A 16752-nucleotide genomic window follows, 5' to 3' on the forward strand; every position below is an offset into this window, starting at 1 on the left:
TATTGTCTGTTAACATTTTGGGATACAGTGGGACAAAGTCCATTAACTGAATTAAAACACTATTTTGAAAAAACTCGCATTTATCAAGAAAAGCTTTTGCCCTTAGAATAGGTGGTTTTTGGGGTGTGTCAAAATGGACATTTTTCGCAAAACTGCAATGGAAAAACTTTTTTTGAATTAAGCGCACTTCTCGGTAGGAAGTGTCTGTCCTGAGCGATGCACAGCGGGCGCCGCGAGAGGTCTCGCAGCATCACAGCTCATTATACGCTGCGTATCATATGGAATCATACAGCTCCTCCGTAAAATCACCAACGACGAGGATATCCTCATTTCATCTGTAGCTGCACGTTTGCGGCTTGAAGCCTGAATAAGATGCAGAAGTCTCCTTTGACAGATGAGGATGAGCGCGAGTGCCATGTCAGAATGGATCTTGTCGGGCTTTCAAATCAAAAAATACTCTAGCCGCTTGCTTATTAGAATGGTTCTCTCGTGCATCTGAGACTGTTCATGGACTGGCTGCCCTGCACACCTGAGGGGGGCGCCGCCCAAATGCTCCATTTGGCTAAATCAAAAAAAAAAAAAAAACAAGAGTTCTCATCCGTGTTTTAAAAACGTATTGCGTAACTTGCTTAGTGTTTATTCGCATAGTTATGTTTTAATGGAAGCTGTGTCATTGTGAAATTGGGTTTTTTCACATTTCTAGAATTTTGATACATTTTTGCGTATATGTATAATGGAAACACAGCTAATGGGATTTTTTTTTTTCTTATTTTGTCTCTCATAGTTGAGGTAAACCTATGATGAAAATTAGACGCCTCTCTTATCATTTTAAGTGAGGGAACTTAAACAATTGAAGGCTGACTGACTGTTTTGGCCCACTCTATATCAGGATATGTACCGTGACGTCGTATCAACTTAAGAAGCAGCTGGGTGATTGTCTGATTGGAGATAGCTGAGCAGGATCCAGGAACGGTGGGCTGGGGCTACTGGGAGAAGGAGTTCAGTCAGTACTCTGGTGACTGTTCCTGCTGGTGACCAGAGGGGGCGTCAGAGCTCTGGCTCCTGACATATGGTAACCTAAAGTTTATTAGCAACCACTGAAGAACACACAAGCCCACTCTTCAGTAAGGCAGAGCTACTGCCTGCCTCACTTCAGTCTTTTCAGTGCAGATCAGATTGAAAACTTAAAATAAAAGATAGACAAATGTGCAATACGATAAAAATTAAATAAGCAATATATTATTGACATACATACACTATTACACAATCTGAGGCAGAGCTCAGTGTTGCCTCACCTCGCACCTTGTGCTTTAATTGAACAGGAAATAAACAAAATACAGTGATTTGTGAGGATAAAAACATCCTTTAAATGATTTGAATCACATTTATAAACTGCACTTGTTGCACAGATTAGGGGACACATTTATGGTATTGTTGTTTTTATTACATTACACAGCTCAGTGGCCTTTTGGTAGAGTGTCCGCCCTGAGACTGGAAGGTCCTGGGTTTAAATCCAGGCTGAGTCATACCAAAGACTAAAAATGGGACCCAATGCCTCCCTGCTTGACGCTCAGCATTAAGGGGTTGATTGGGGGTTAAACAACCAAATGGTTCCCCAGTGTCTGCAGCTCACCACTCCCCCGGGGGAGGGGTCAAATGCGGAGAACAAATACTGATGGGACTTGAATGATGACTGCATTACTGTTATCATTATATATATATATATATATATGCACAAATATTTTAAATATGTTGAATTAAAGGCTACTGTTTCTTTTGATCTTCAGAAAATTGAATCTGATGACTGAACGTCCCCCAAAGAAATGTACTTTTCGTTCTTCCTGTCTGCAACAGCATCACATCAACATAAAAGAGACACAACTTCCAAAATAGCACTACCAAAGGCAATGAGGAGACAACCTTGTTTCCATGCTAATGCAGCTACCTGCTGAAATGTGAGCATGAATTCCCTTTCAGGAGATTAGACAGCCGGATATGTTAATAAAGCCGTGGAACAGGGACAGACATCCCATAATATTCTGGTGAGTCCTTCAATGTAAAAAAATGACAGATGAGATTTAAAAAAAAATCTGGTTTTGACAGTGGGGACATATTCAACTTCTTTAACTGAGAAAAAAAAAAAAAACAGATTAAATATATTCCAAAAAATTCAGCTGAGCAGTGCTTAAAATGTTTAAAAACTTTAGATTTACACTTTTTTTCTTTAGATTTTGACCTCTGGTAATAAAAGTGATTTAAAATGTTCCACAAATATGATTACAAAGATAATTTTCTGTCTTATTTTTAGTGAATTTTTTCAGGAGACTTTCCTCCCATTTACTTTTGAGCTGTAATGAGAGCCTTGGATAATTGTGCAGAATCCAACATGCCAGTCACATCCTGCATGGCATGTTCCTTCAGACAGAAATATTTTAAATGTAATCTGCTCGCTGCTGTTTTCACATTTCTCCAGAGATTTACTTCAAACTCCAGTTTAATTGCTTCACTTTACGGAGCTTTCCTGAAGCTACTCTTGTTCTCCTGGTGGTACGCTTCAGGATGTAGTCCTGATTGGTAGTCCGAGCACCCCCACCCACCCACACACACACACACACACACACAACAAGTTGGCTGCCATGATTATTCCATAAACTTTAGAACCCGTCTTTCCTCGTTAGCTTTGCTAACCTTAATTTACCCAAAACATAAAACCGCAGAAGCAGACATGTAATTCAGAAGGTAAACACTGAAAAAGGACCATTACGATTCAAGAAAAATCAACATTTACAACTCTTTTTGCCTCACTTTCCAGACCTCCTTGGTCTTCTGCTGATAACTACGCTGCGCACAAAAATTAAAGGAGCATTTTAAAGAAACACATTAGATCCATCAGATCTCAATATGAAGTTGGATATCTATACAAACAACAACAGGACAGTGTCTTAGGAACAAAAGGATACCAAGTCTTTTAATGGAAATAAAAGTTTTCGGCCTACAGAGGCTCAATTGTGTAGACACCATAAAATCAGTGAAATGAAGATGTGGCAGACTAGTCCATTTTTTCCAAAACTTAATTTCTGCAACTCAAAATGCTTTTCAGTATCTTGTGTGGCCCCCACCAGCTTGTATGCATGCTTGACAACGTGGCGGCATGCTCCTAATGAGACGACGGATGGTGTCTTGTGGCATTTCCTCCCAGATCTGTGTGAGGGCATCCCTGAGCTGTTGTACAGTCTGAGGAGCAACCTGGCGGCGCCTAATGGACCCAAACATAATGTCCCAGAGATGTTCTATTGGGTTTAAGTCAGGGGATGGTGAAGGCCATTCAATTGTTTCAATTCCTTCATCCTCCAGGTACTGCCTGCATACTCTTGACACGTGAGGCCGGGCATTGTCGTGCATTAGGAGGAAACCAGGACCTACTGCACCAGCGTAGGGTCTGACAATGGGTTCAAGGATTTCATCTGGATACCTTATGGCAGTCAGAGCACCATTTCCTAGGCAGTAGAGGTCTGTGCGTCCCTCCATGGATATGCCTCCCCAGACCATCACTGACCCACCACCAAACCTGTCATGTTGAACCACGTTGCAGGCAGCATAACGTTCTCCTTGTCTTCTCCAGACTCTTTCACGTCTATCACAGGTGCTCAGGGTGAACCTGCTCTCGTCTGTGAAAAGTACAGGGCGCCAGTGGTGGACTTGTCAATTCTGGTGTTCTTGAGCAAATGCCAGTGGAGCTCCACGGTGCTGGGCAGTGAGCACAGGGCCCACTACAGGACGTCGGGCCCTCAGGCCACCTTCATGAAGTCTGTTCCTGATTGTTTGGGTAGAGACATTCACACCAGTGGCCCTCTGGAGGTCATTCTGTAGGGCACAAGCAGTGCTCATTCTGTTCCGTATACTTTTGTCCATAAACGGATCTATGGAATTCCATTGTCTTAAACTGCATAAAGCTGCTAGAAAGAAAATCCACTCAAACATATCCATTGACTCTTTTTCTAAGATGTTTGGTTGCTTCCCATCTTGATCATCAATGAAATAAAGATACAAATTTTATCTGTCTAAAACACATTCCTGTGTATGACACAACCGGCTGCTGCGTCTGAAAGTCTATTTTTTTCAAATAGTAAACTGAAACGGCGTCTTCTCTGTCTCTCTATCTGTCTTCCACACTGGAGATTTCAGCACCATGTTTAGCTGTAAAAACAAGATTTATAAAGTTATAGTCAGTTCCAGTTTCTGGTTTACTTAAGTTTTTGTCTTTTTACAGTCTTTCAGTTGTTGATGATGTCTGTTTAACCTCTTTATCCCTGAATTTATTTTCCAAATAAATAAAAAATATTCTTCAGTTTTTTTTTTCTTCATTTCCAGTAGAGGGCAAAGTAGGTGGAGTCCTGGGTTAAATTATACATTGCGGATTGTTAACATACAAAGTTGAAGGGATAATCCTTAACGTTTAGTCTTGACTGTCTTTCTGAACTACCTCCAGTGTTTAAGGTTTAAAGATTTCCATTGTAAGGGGTTTAAAAAGAGGGGAAAAAAACTAACCCCAGTTAAATTCTTCTGGTTTGACCAAAAACAAGATAATTTTTTTACCTAAATTGTTGGGGGGTTTTATTTATAGTAAATAAAACAGACAAACCTCTGCTTTGAGTCCATTTTACCTTCTCTTCCTTCCTTTTTTACCTTAAAGCTAACCCCGAGGGCTTGTTTTGCTGCTTTTACGTCCTTAAAGTTTTAAAGAAGGACAAACAGATAACGCCGTGCACCCCTCCTCCTCCCACTAGCTTTGACAGGAGCTGCGTCAGGCTAGGAGGGGCACAGGACAGGGCAAAATTGTTGATTATGTCAAACTTTTGAGTTATTTTATTAATGGTTACCTTTTTTTATCATGTTTACACAAAATGAGTGGTGTGTCAAAATGGAAAAAATAATAATAATAATAATAATTGCAATTTAGTGCCCCTTTAGCCAATTCCCTGAGCCAGGGATGGAGTCAACCCCCCCCCCCAAAAAAAAATTTAATAAAAAAACACATGTGTGACTACAGCCTAACTCTGTTTTCCATCATAAAGGGGGATTAAAACAGATATATCAAGATTTTAATAATAACACATTTCTACACAGAATATGGGACATTATGTCATGAGGACTAAAATGCAGCCTATAGCAGAAATGACCTGTTGATTTTACCAGGAGGTTCAAACAGTTGCTCGGAGCGGATCTTTCTCCTGACCCATGTGGGTTTCATGGCACAAACAAGTATAGGCATTTTTACTTTATAGATGTCAAACTTTTAAAAATGTTCTTGCTCATGTACAAACTCCTGTCTGTCATGATTTGGTTTCGCACAATAATGGATAAAAATCACAAAGGTTCGGTGGTCTCATATAGAAAATGTTTGATTTCAATCAAATTCTCATGACTTGTTCCAACTTTAGAGAAATGTAGTGAAAAATATTCATGTCTTCCTCCGGTCTCCTCTGCTTCAATCCTCTTCAGGTGTACTTCAAACGTGACGGAGAACTAATAGAGGTGATTTCCTACGTCCAGCCCTCCACCGGAGAGCAGGGAGGCACCTCAGCGGGGGTGAGAGGAGCGCGGCCGCTGATCAGCAGGGACCTGGATGACACCAAGCTCCACCGCTCCCTGTCCCTTCTGGACCCAGAGGGGCGGTCGGCCCGCCTCTACACCGAGAGCCCCCAGCGTTTCCACACGCAGGGCCAGCAGGCCTACGAGCCCAGCCCCGCCACAGAGACCATCCCAGAGACGGTGGTGAGCCGCGAGTTTCCCAGATGGGTGCACAGCACGGACCCTCTGTACTACTTCAGCCACATACACGTCCCCCAGAGCGACGGCTCTGTGGTGGTGCAGGCCAAACTCACCTGGACCCTCAACCCTCAGCTGGATAACGACGCTCTGTTCAGCTGCGAAGTCAAGCACCCGGCGCTGTCCATGCCCATGCAGACAGAGGTCACGCTAGGTGAGCAGTGTGCAGGCTGAATGTTTCTCATGTTCTCCGGTGTTTTCTACCACCTTCACCTTCTATTCTCATTATTTCTCCTTGGGCCTCACAGAAACACTCCAGAATAACAGACAGACTCTCACACACCTACTTTATTTCTCTGGTCGTACTTGTAGGCTGACTCTCCTGCAAATATACTCTGAGCAACACTGATTTTCATTTGATGCAGCTTAATTGTGTTACAGCTGAGCAGATTGCGAGTTTAGCGGCAAATGCACAAGTCCAAGTGAGTGACAGGCCAATTCATCGAGCTGTCTGGTGCTAGATTGAGTTAACCCAGGACCGTTATTGAAAAAGTCGGCCTAAATTAGAGAAGTCAAATAGGAATGTAGACATGCTGACCAATGTTACATAATTGTAAAGACTCTCTTGGAGATGGTACACTTCACTGAACTTCAATGAATGCCTCCCTTAAGCTCTGTCAAGAGGCACAGCTCCAATACAATAGTTACATTTCAAGATTGTCCTCTGAAAACTATAAAAGCAGAAGAAACCATCATGCAGAAACTCAACAAAACTTTCCCAGAAGACCCAAACTGCAAGAAGCATCCAAATTGTGTTTTTTTTTTTTTTTTTACTTTTTTGAAATGGCTTTTAGCATATTCCATTAACACTTCAAAGGTAACATGATGGCCTGGATCTCCTGGAAATTAGCTTTGCAGTCTGACAAGATAAACCGATAAATCTGCCACACCGTGCTGGCAGTGGTGGAAGGTGACGAGTCTGAATGAAGAGATGTTTGTTCCGTGCACCACGTCTCACCGTCACTATTTTATCTAACGCCAACAGCTTCCCACTAATTAAAAGTGCCTTGCTGTCTATGCTGGTGTTTGCATTGCATTAAGTTGTACAAGCTGTCCCCTTGAAGTGGAACGTCCTCAACAGCTTTAAGATAAGAAAAAATATACTCTAAAAGTCTCCATTAAAGCACACCACGCTTCTACTTTCTGTCCCGGTGTGTTCCATCAGTGTCGAGGGAGACTCTGAAGACCGCGAACATCATTTCAAACACGTTCAGTAATCGTAGGCATAATTCTAGTTCAGAGCTGTCTCTGCTAAGGTGGTGGGTGGGGCTTCTGGAGGATGGAGTTTCGACGGTGTTGCTTTACCAGCAACGATGAAGCTCACAATCCTTTAAACCGTGTATATTTAAAACAGGAATCTTAAACTTTTGTCACTACTGCCCTAGGGATGGAATCGGGTTGTCTATGGGCAAAAAATAAGCCAACCGGTACAGAGCATGTGTCAAATATCAAGGTCATAGTAAGTGAGATGCAGGCGTTTTTCTTTTTTCAACCCCCCCAAAATGCTGTAGATTGCACAGGCACCCAATGCTAGTCATGTGATACGTGCATACTTCTTGAATGCAGCTTGACTGCTAGAAATGATGAACAGAGTGTAATTTGTGTGGTTGTCCTATGTTTGTCCTACAGGCACTTGCATATCACATGTAAACCCGGCACACCATTAATTAGCATGTGGTCAGTAAAGAGGCAGAACTCACAGCTTACTAACCCCGCGCTTACACCGCCAGCATCACGGCTCAGTTGCGTGCGCCGTAGTCTTTTCGTAACATTAAAGTGCGAGAGGAACTTCCACTGCAGGCGTTCACGTCCTGCATCTGAGGACTGACCTCTGGGTCGCTGCGAATCCTTTTCGTTTGGTTCAAATTTTGATGGACGACGCAGCTGATCGTCATCACTTTCTGTGAAGTTGTGGCTATTAACGACTTAAACCAGAAACCACGCGAGCGAATTTAAAGTGCATCCGGTATATCCGGTGATTTCAAAATAAAACAAACTTTCCGCTGAACTCGCCGGCTTCAGCGTGTCGTAAACATTACGTAATTTTCGGGTTACTCAAAGTGTGTTGCAGCACAGCGTTGTCAGTCATAACCATATCATGTATTTGCTATCAAAGCGGTCTGTACACTGGAGTAACCTCCAAGCAAAAGGGTTAAGATGCAGCCGCTCCCCTCTGTGGACTTGAACAACCCAAAAAACTTGTCAAAATGGGTCAACCTCTGTACCAGTGCATGAAACTAAGGCTTTAAATGAAGCCACGTCCATTCATTTAAAGCCATATATAAAAAATAATTATATTGGGTCAAAAATAAACAAGATAGTTTTTTTTTTTTTTTTTTACTCAAAACATTCAATATGTTGTCCAATCAACCATAAATTAATCTTATTCACCACACATTCCTGCAGTCCTGTCTGTGTCAAACCAGAAACAACACAAAAAGTATTTAGGTAAAAGTGTGAAGTTGAGCAACATTATTGCTTTTTTGTTTGTTTGTATATAATAAATGTATAGACTTTTTCCCATGACAGGGAAAATAACCGTAAAGCTGTATCCAAGGAATCCTGTTTGATAAAGAAGTTTAATTTTTTAAACCCTATTAATGCCGAAGTATCAAACAAACATAAATGAGGATGAACTCTTTTTCCCATTTGTGTACAATGCATATAAACCATATAGTTTAGGATGTTTTTCAAAGTATGTTGAACCGTCAATTGATAAGTATTCATGCTTTAATAACTGATTTTTACTTTTTCAAAACAAAGTTCTGTATCAGAAACTTTAACATGGAGACAGGAGTGTTTAATTGTGCCCCCTGGTGGCCTGGAGCTGCTTTTGCCTCGTCTGCATGCAGGAGGGAACGACTCACTCAGTACAGGTCAGCAGGAGCTTTGTGAGCGGCCCAGTTTTTCCCAGGTGCTCTGCTTTTTTCTTTTTTTCTTCATGCATTTCAGACATTAGCTTAACTAATTCAAATCTTAAAAAAGCCTCTCTCAGCGATCAGTTATCTTCAAAACAAAGGTGCTCTCTAAATCTTCTCAGAAAAGACAAGGATGCCAACCTTTAATGTGTAAATCTGTTTTCTCTGTATCTGTTATCTTTGAGATCCTTTTCTGTGAAAGATAAAAGCAGCAGCCTCTGCGTATCTGGGAAGTGTACGATTTTACTTTATCCACAAGGGTTTTTAGTTTGAGTTTTGTGCATTTGGCAAACAATAGGCGTCTGTGATGCCTGCATATGGAAGAAACTCAAGAGCTTGAAAGTTCAGCTTGAAAACAGTTTGTGTATTTCATTGAACGATGAAAAATGGAGCTGCACCAAAGCTGCTCGTTTATGAGGATTTCTGTTTGCTACATCTTGATGCACATTCTTATGTTTGGTCTAACTGCATGTACAACCTCATCCAGCAAAACACTTAACAGGGCAGCAATTTGTATTATTTTGTGTTATTATGGTGCCAGGAATGACCTTGTCCGTCCCGATGGAGACCTTAAGCACACCAGTTAAGGTCCGGTCATCCTATTAATCCCAACGCTGCTACATCCACTGATAAACTGTGACACTCATCCACACTCAGAGTCATCCTGTCAGTCATTTGTCTGTAGCATCTCTTACTGTCTGCATGTGCAGATCCAAGCATCATTGCAGCTCCTCATCATGTCGGGTGCCCTCCAAACCCCTCACCTGTCCTCCAGGTTTCATCTCCTGTTTGTGTTGTTGTTCTTGGATGTCAGAGTTTGAATTATCTGAAGGTACGAATGTCCCAATCCAATCAGGTGGTCGAAAATCAGGCCCAATCATGTGATTGACGACTCGATCGATATCAGATGTTGTCCCCGATCAGGATGGGATATTTCATTTATTCTCATTCTCATGAGCAGTTTATATTTCAAGATAAATACTCCACTCGAAGTCTGCATGTCATGAACAGATCACAAATTGTTATTGTCGTAAAACGCAGCAGAATACGGCAGCAGCTAAAGCAAGAGACCAGCAAAAACGATTTGAATAAATTCGAATAAATCAAACCCAAAAAACCTGATTGGGACGACCCTACCTGAAGGTCATTTTCATGTTGTACCATTAAAGTGTATTTATATCATTTGATTTATTTATTGGATTTTGGATGAAACCCTCAATCCTACAGGAATCCATCTATCCCTGATCATCAGTCCATCCCTGATCATCAGTCCGTCACTGCCTTCAGCAATCATTTGACAAATTTAGACTTTTAGAATTTTTATGATTTGATGTCAGTAACTGAGTCTTAAGCACTCCTAATTTTCATAGCATAATGTAGTTCATAGGTGATAGAAAAATATTAGCTGATTAAAAAAATACTCAATTACACTAGATTCACACTGGATGTGAAAGTGCAGAGTGGAGTGCGTGCGGCGTCCGCTCTCTCCTGCAATTCACACCAGATGCGTATTTTTCCGCGACGGTCGACAGGAGCTTCCACTAGAGCTTCTCTTGTTTTTGCCATCATGGGTAAATTAATAACCCTAAGATCTTAAAGAGGAGGTGGAGATGACGGCTCTGCCAAAGTCCAGCATCTCAGGACCTGGAACCACAGAGAAACAGGATGAGGAGAGAACCTGTCAGACTTCTAAAAAAGATTTTGCACACTCTTTATTTGTTGTGTTTTTACCTGCTGAAGTGACCTCACCTCCACTCGTTCCACAGAAAACAGATGCTGAATACTTTGGAAGCTTATAAATATACGTATATTCTTTTTTTGGGGGGGGGTCGAACAGACAGATTATGGTGTCAGTTTGACACCAAACATTTTTGGCACATTCTGGGGTTCTGCCCTCATTATGGACGGGGTTGGTGATGCTGTATGTAGGGTTGTGCACCGATTGGGCTTTATTTGGTGCCAAAGCGGTTCTTTGGTTTTGGTTCCTATTTGGTGTCAATTTCGGTACTTTGGTAATAAAAAATCAAGACATTCCCAAGTTACATATTGATGCATGGTTAAGACCTCTGCGTCTAAAATTAACATTTTGGGTGTCGTCGTTTTTTGACATACTGTTCCTATTAAATCAGAGCTCCACATGCTCCGAGCCGGAAACCAGTGTCCCGTACTCTTTCACTGCAAACCAGTGGCCCGGTACATTTCACTGCCAATTGGTGGCCCAATACTGTTTCGCCTTGCGGCAAATTCGCTACTCACCGCCTGTCAAACATGTGGTCCTCATACCGATCATACCGTGGCTGAGGGGCCGGGGCTTTGATCTCACTCGGGGGTGTGTCTGGATGACACCCGCTTCTGCTGTGTTTCTGAGTCTCTGTGACTGACTTTGAAAGCTGTCCCACAATAACCCAAGAGGGGAGAAAAATAGGGAACCTTTTTTTTTATTGTTGTCTAAAGAAAATAAGAAAAACATTACAGTTCAGGAGACCCGAGCAGGCTGCCTGAGCTCCCTGCAGCGGCTGTCTGTTGAGCGAGCTTCACTGAAGTCTGGGAGTCTGGCTGCAGCCAGAGAACCACCGTGGTACGACAGGACAAAACACTCGTATTGGATTAGTATTTTACGTGCTGATCCGGTCACTGAAATCGTCACGTGCCCAAAGATGAGTTTCTGATTGGCTGATGCGATTCAGCAACCTGTCAAACTTCTGTGACCTGCTGTGAATTGCAGCCAGACATTCGAGCGCTGCTCACTCTTGTGCTCGCCCCATCAGCGGTCTTATATGAGCCGCTCACCATCACAGGAAAGGCAGAAGGATTGGCTAGAACTTCAATGTACTGAACAGAGTAGAATTGATTGACGTGTCCAAAGACAAATAGACCTTTAATGAAACTAAGCACCGAAATGAGGAACCGTTTGCAGCAGCTTCTTTCAGTTCAGTAGATCCACGTAAATCATAACGGTCCCTACTTGGAACCGAACTTCAGGGTCCAACCCTAACTGTAGGTAGGAACTGAACGTCATTCATGATGTGTTCACCTCAACTTACTTTGGTTCATACGATGTAAGATCTTCCTCTTTCGGCATCACGACACCTGAATTAGTTCTGATTTCTCAACATCAGCTTGAAGATGTCAACTTCCTTTGCTCCCTTCCAGCTTCAGTAATCCTGCTAATGTGAAAGTCCCTCAGATTTGCAGTACAGACCTCTTTTTGTTTCTACTCCCTCTTGAAGCCCACCTGACACGGGGTACATTGCTGTTTTTTTGTTTTTTTTTTTCCGTTCTCTGACCTTTCCTGAACTGAAAACAATTCCTTCCTGCTAAGTGAAGGAGTGGCGCCGCAGACGGGGGTCTCATCGGACTGAGGCCGTGTCGTTTCCATCACACGAATGGAAGTGATGACGCAGAATGCCAACTGTCCCTGCTGGAGCAAATCCCAGAAATCAGACATATGCCTCGCAAGCTCCATGTGACTCCACCACACTAGTATATAAAAACACTTCCCCACTGACTGCATAAGAAATGCAGGGAGACTGTGTCCACAGCGCCTGCGAAACGCCATCAACCCTCGTTCTGTGATGAGAACTGTTTCAGGAATGTCTTTGGTTGGGATGTCATGTGAAAATTTTCCATGAATCTTAATGGTCCTCTGGGAGTTTCTCCTCCATTTGCCTTTTTTCCTGTAAAAACTAATGAATTTATGCAGAATAATAAAGAGTCAAGCGTTTCTCAAATATTTAAATACATTTCAATACTTTCCTCTGGCTTTTTTGTGTTGCTTGAATTCAGTTTTTAAACTGTTCTTACACATAGACTAGTAGAAATGATGTTAAACATGGGTAATTCTGCACGCTTTTCCAACTATTTGATAGTGTAAGTCCATGAACAACAGCCTAATCCAGGATTATGACTAACCAAAAAAAAAACCCAGTAATAAATGATCCTCGGTGAACAGTTTGTGGGGATTACTGGCAAAAAAAAACTCATCCCGTAATTTTTTTTTTCATCTTAATGTAGCCTACATCGGTGAAACTCAGTATCATCTCAGTTAAGAGTTCAAAGTAAATTACCAGCAGGAGTAAAGGAGTGGACTCACAGGCATGAAGAATCGCATGTCCTTGGCTTTCTTCTCATTGCACATGTTGTTCAGTCCATTAGCTTTACATATAGAGCTGCACTTCCTGTGATGCAGTTATCTTTAGCAGAGCTGTTAATCATCACAGATCGTGCAGAAACAGCTGATAATGGCCTGCTGTCGTGTAATGTGCGCTTTAGCGGTTAATAAAATAATTTGCCTTTTTTACGACATCATGTATATTTCTCCTCTTGACATATTCGGCTGTTGCCTCCGTTTCCAGTGGAGCGCTGACTTCCTGTTGCCTTCCCCGCTGTGCCCTTTTGTTTCAGGTTGCAGAAATGAAAGCCATCTGGGGGCTGCTGTCCACACCAAGACAAGGGAATTAGCTCTCTGAGTGTCCCTTATCTCACTGCCTGCACACCCCACCCTTTGCACTCCCATTCTCTTCCAGTAATGAGTATCTACCCAATTTAGTTCCTTTTTTCTCCAAAGGGGAATAAATCCGGCACAGTCCTTTGGATGAAAGAACCTGCAGTTCCCCCGCCTCTCGCTCTGTGACCTTAATTGACAGGAAATTGTATTTGTCTGCCTCTCTGTGTGACAAAACAGGTGTCCGGCAGGATTTGCACTGGATGCTCAGTACAATGACCTTTGTCTTCTTTTCTTCTCCTTGTTCTCCTCTCTTTTTAGCTGCTCCAAAGGGTCCCAAACTCTTGATGACCCCAACCAGGGCAAAGGTGGGGGACACGGTGCGGATCACCGTGCAGGGATTCCAGGTAAGATCCTCCGGGTTATTATGAGGCACGGGGCTGTAAGGAAAAAAACAGGGGGCGTGTTCATTGTTCAGTCTTTTAAAGCAGATTGTTTTCTCCTCAGTAATTAGTTATTTCAGGTAAATACATGCATGTGAAGAGATCCCTTTTCACCATTCAGCTCCATAAAAAGCTGCTTTTAAATTCCAAGCACTTTTCATGGTGATCCAATTGAAGCAAAAACACAAAAAATGCTTGAATTTAATGTAATTAAAATGCGTTAAAATGCAGGTAACTCAAAGTACAAAATTGGTCAAATTAAGCTTCTTGTTTTGTCATGATCAGCATAACTAAATGTTTGAATCCATATTATTGAAAACAAGAAGTTTATTATTGTGGTGGAAGAAACATAGCAGTCCATATATCAAACTTAATCAACCCTGGAAAACCAAAAAAACAATTTTCTTCTTGGCTTTTACATTTATTTGACAATAATGTTTTTGCTTTATTTATTTTAGGGCACAGCAATTAACAGCAAACAAAATATAAGAAACTAAGAGAAATTCAAGCAATAGACCCTTTTCATGTTGTCATCAGACAAAATGGTGACAGGGCCGTGAGCGTGATACGTTTAATGTATTTAGACCGGGAAACCAAAGAGCTGAGCGGTGTTGAACACCATTTTTCATAAATAATCAAAGGTAACCTTACCAATTTCAACAGAAAAATGAACAATATTGTCCTGCTGAACTGTACTTTCATTTCCTGTCTTAGATCATTCAAAAATCTAAATACAAATTTGAATAATCTTCAATATTTGATGTTTTATTGAAAATATCAACCTTTCATTTGAGCAGATATTATTCTAACTGGTTCCATTTTGGTTGATGTTATTTCCACGTATTTTAAGTGTGATCAGCACAAAAACTGATAGAAATTCATGTTGTCCACATGTAATACCTTCAGCAACACACATACACATTTTAATCTCTTCCCACGATAAATGTACTTGTTGTTTTACAGGATATTTAAGGGGATAATTGTAAAAACAGGAATAGTTTGGTTTAGTGAAAATGTTCAGAGCAGCTATTGAGCCACGTGGTTTCATCTTTCAAAATAAGAGCCGCCAAGTAAAAAAATAGTGAACTGGGTGAACACATTTCATAGCATTATTTATAATATATTTTATAACATTATAACATTATGTGGAAATATTCCCGTTCATATTTTTGGCAACAGTTTTCAATTAATTTTTATCATGCTTTACCTCTATTTTCCTGCAGATTAGACACAGTTATGATCAAAAACAAAGAGGAGTGATGTTAGAACCACGGCTGAGCTAACAGCAGCTCACTGACCGCAGTAGAAAACATTACAACAGGAATAAGTTTGACTTTAATGTCAGACACGCTGGAATTGTCTGACATATGATCTGTTTACAATAATTATGTGAGAATGGAAATTTAGGAAACTTTTAATTGGTGAGAAAAGATCTTCTGCAGCTCCACGTCTCATAGCTAAAGCTATTGCTAGCGTTAGCATCCCTCCAGATCATTTTATTTTGTTATTAATGGCCCAATGTTATCTTGTGCTTATCTCTAATTAGTATAATTTTGACAAAATATATTTTACGGAGAGTAAAATATTGAAAGTTATTTAAGGTTTAAGATGATTTATTCTGAAAATAATATTCCTGACTGTTTTTATTTATGTTTGCACTAAAAAGTTACATTTTTAAAGTTTTTAAAACTTCGTTTTAGAGTGTTCCACAAATGTTTCTCATGTTCGCCCCTCAACCTAAGGTGTGTTTTGGAGTTTGGCCCTCTGTGTGATTGAGTTTGACACCCCTGCTGTCAGTGCTGTACTGTAAAAGGAACAGTTAGCAGCTCTCCAGGGTTAAACTTGACCCCAGCCTCATGCAGATACCAAGAAATCCACATCTGAACATAAATGCACCATTTAACCTGCACCTCAATTCATTCTTTCATGTAATACTTTATTATTATGATGTCATTTATTTTACTACATTCTTTTGTTTAACCAAAAGAGTTTTCTATATTTTCATTAGTTTACAGAAATGCACTGATTAATAAAGGTACTAAGCTGGATTTTTCTTTTCCCAATTTTAATATGATTTTGCTGGGTAAATGTATTTTTGAACAAATGTATATTTCCACAGCCACCTTGGAATATTGGTATACAAACCAAACTCTTATGAGAAAAGAGACAACGTGCTTATGAAGGGGAGGAGTTGTTAGTCAGCTGGCATTTAAAGGGTAACCAAACAGGGAAGTTGGAGGCTGACCCCGCCCACAGCCGAAATGTGAAAATCCAGTCAGAGGGGTGGGGCTGGAGAATAGGACTGTTATCATTACTGGAGCTGCAGGTCATGACGTGAGACTTCTGAAACTGGTTTGACCAATCACAAAATTCATCTGTAATACATCAATTCAACCTGTAGGGGGCAGCAAACAGAGGGTTTTTGACTATATTTTCAAGAATTAAACAATTTTATCTTAGTTTGTCAAAAATTTGTCGATGACCAACAGACAGCACTTTCAAAGCCCCATTTTTAGAGGTCAACAGACAAAAGAGGTTGATTTAGGGTTTGGTTACCCTTTAAAATCAGGAAGTGAGAAGTTATGAACCCATATGGTTTACCCTTGGGCTGAATTGGTGAGCCCCAGGTGGGTTTGTCTGTGGGATTCCATGGTGGCCCCAAAATAAAAGCTTTAAAAGGATTTGCTAGAAACAAACCTGCTTTATGGGTTTTAATTGCTGCATTTTATGATTTGTCCCCCGTAAACCTACAGTGAGGACAGTTTATGAGTTTTTTTTTCTTTTTTTAATCTCACACAATGAAATGACTTCATTTTAACCAACAAAATAATCTCTGAAGAAGCAGCGATGTCTTCATTCTGTTTTCTCTCCTTTCCATAACATCCAGAGTATGTCAATAACACTGATAAATAGACCTGATTCCTGGGGGGAGAGTCCTGTGGGTGTCAGTGATGACACTCGGTCCTCTGAAGACTCAAATCCTGATCTGGAGAATGCAAAGCTCACGAGCCACAGCTCAGGACCCGTGTTTATCCAAAGCCGGATCGTCCTGTGGCTTGTTTAGGCCGCAGAGCTGCACAGATTCATACACCTGCTTCTGTTTGCACAGTGACCTTGG

General features: G+C 41.1%; 1 protein-coding gene across 1 annotated transcript in view; it reads left to right on the forward strand.

Moving 5' to 3' along the window:
- The window catches only part of igsf21a (immunoglobin superfamily, member 21a), a 276459-nt gene that overhangs the window by 239323 nt on the left and 20384 nt on the right, over window positions 1-16752 (forward strand). Inside the window, exons 6-7 of the mRNA XM_024270945.1 lie at window positions 5503-5983; window positions 13513-13598. Of these exons, the coding sequence (XP_024126713.1) occupies window positions 5503-5983; window positions 13513-13598 (567 nt within the window). The remainder of the gene's footprint in view (window positions 1-5502; window positions 5984-13512; window positions 13599-16752) is intronic.

The sequence above is a fragment of the Oryzias melastigma genome, linkage group LG5, assembly GCF_002922805.2.
Source record: "Oryzias melastigma strain HK-1 linkage group LG5, ASM292280v2, whole genome shotgun sequence".
NCBI lineage: Eukaryota > Metazoa > Chordata > Actinopteri > Beloniformes > Adrianichthyidae > Oryzias > Oryzias melastigma.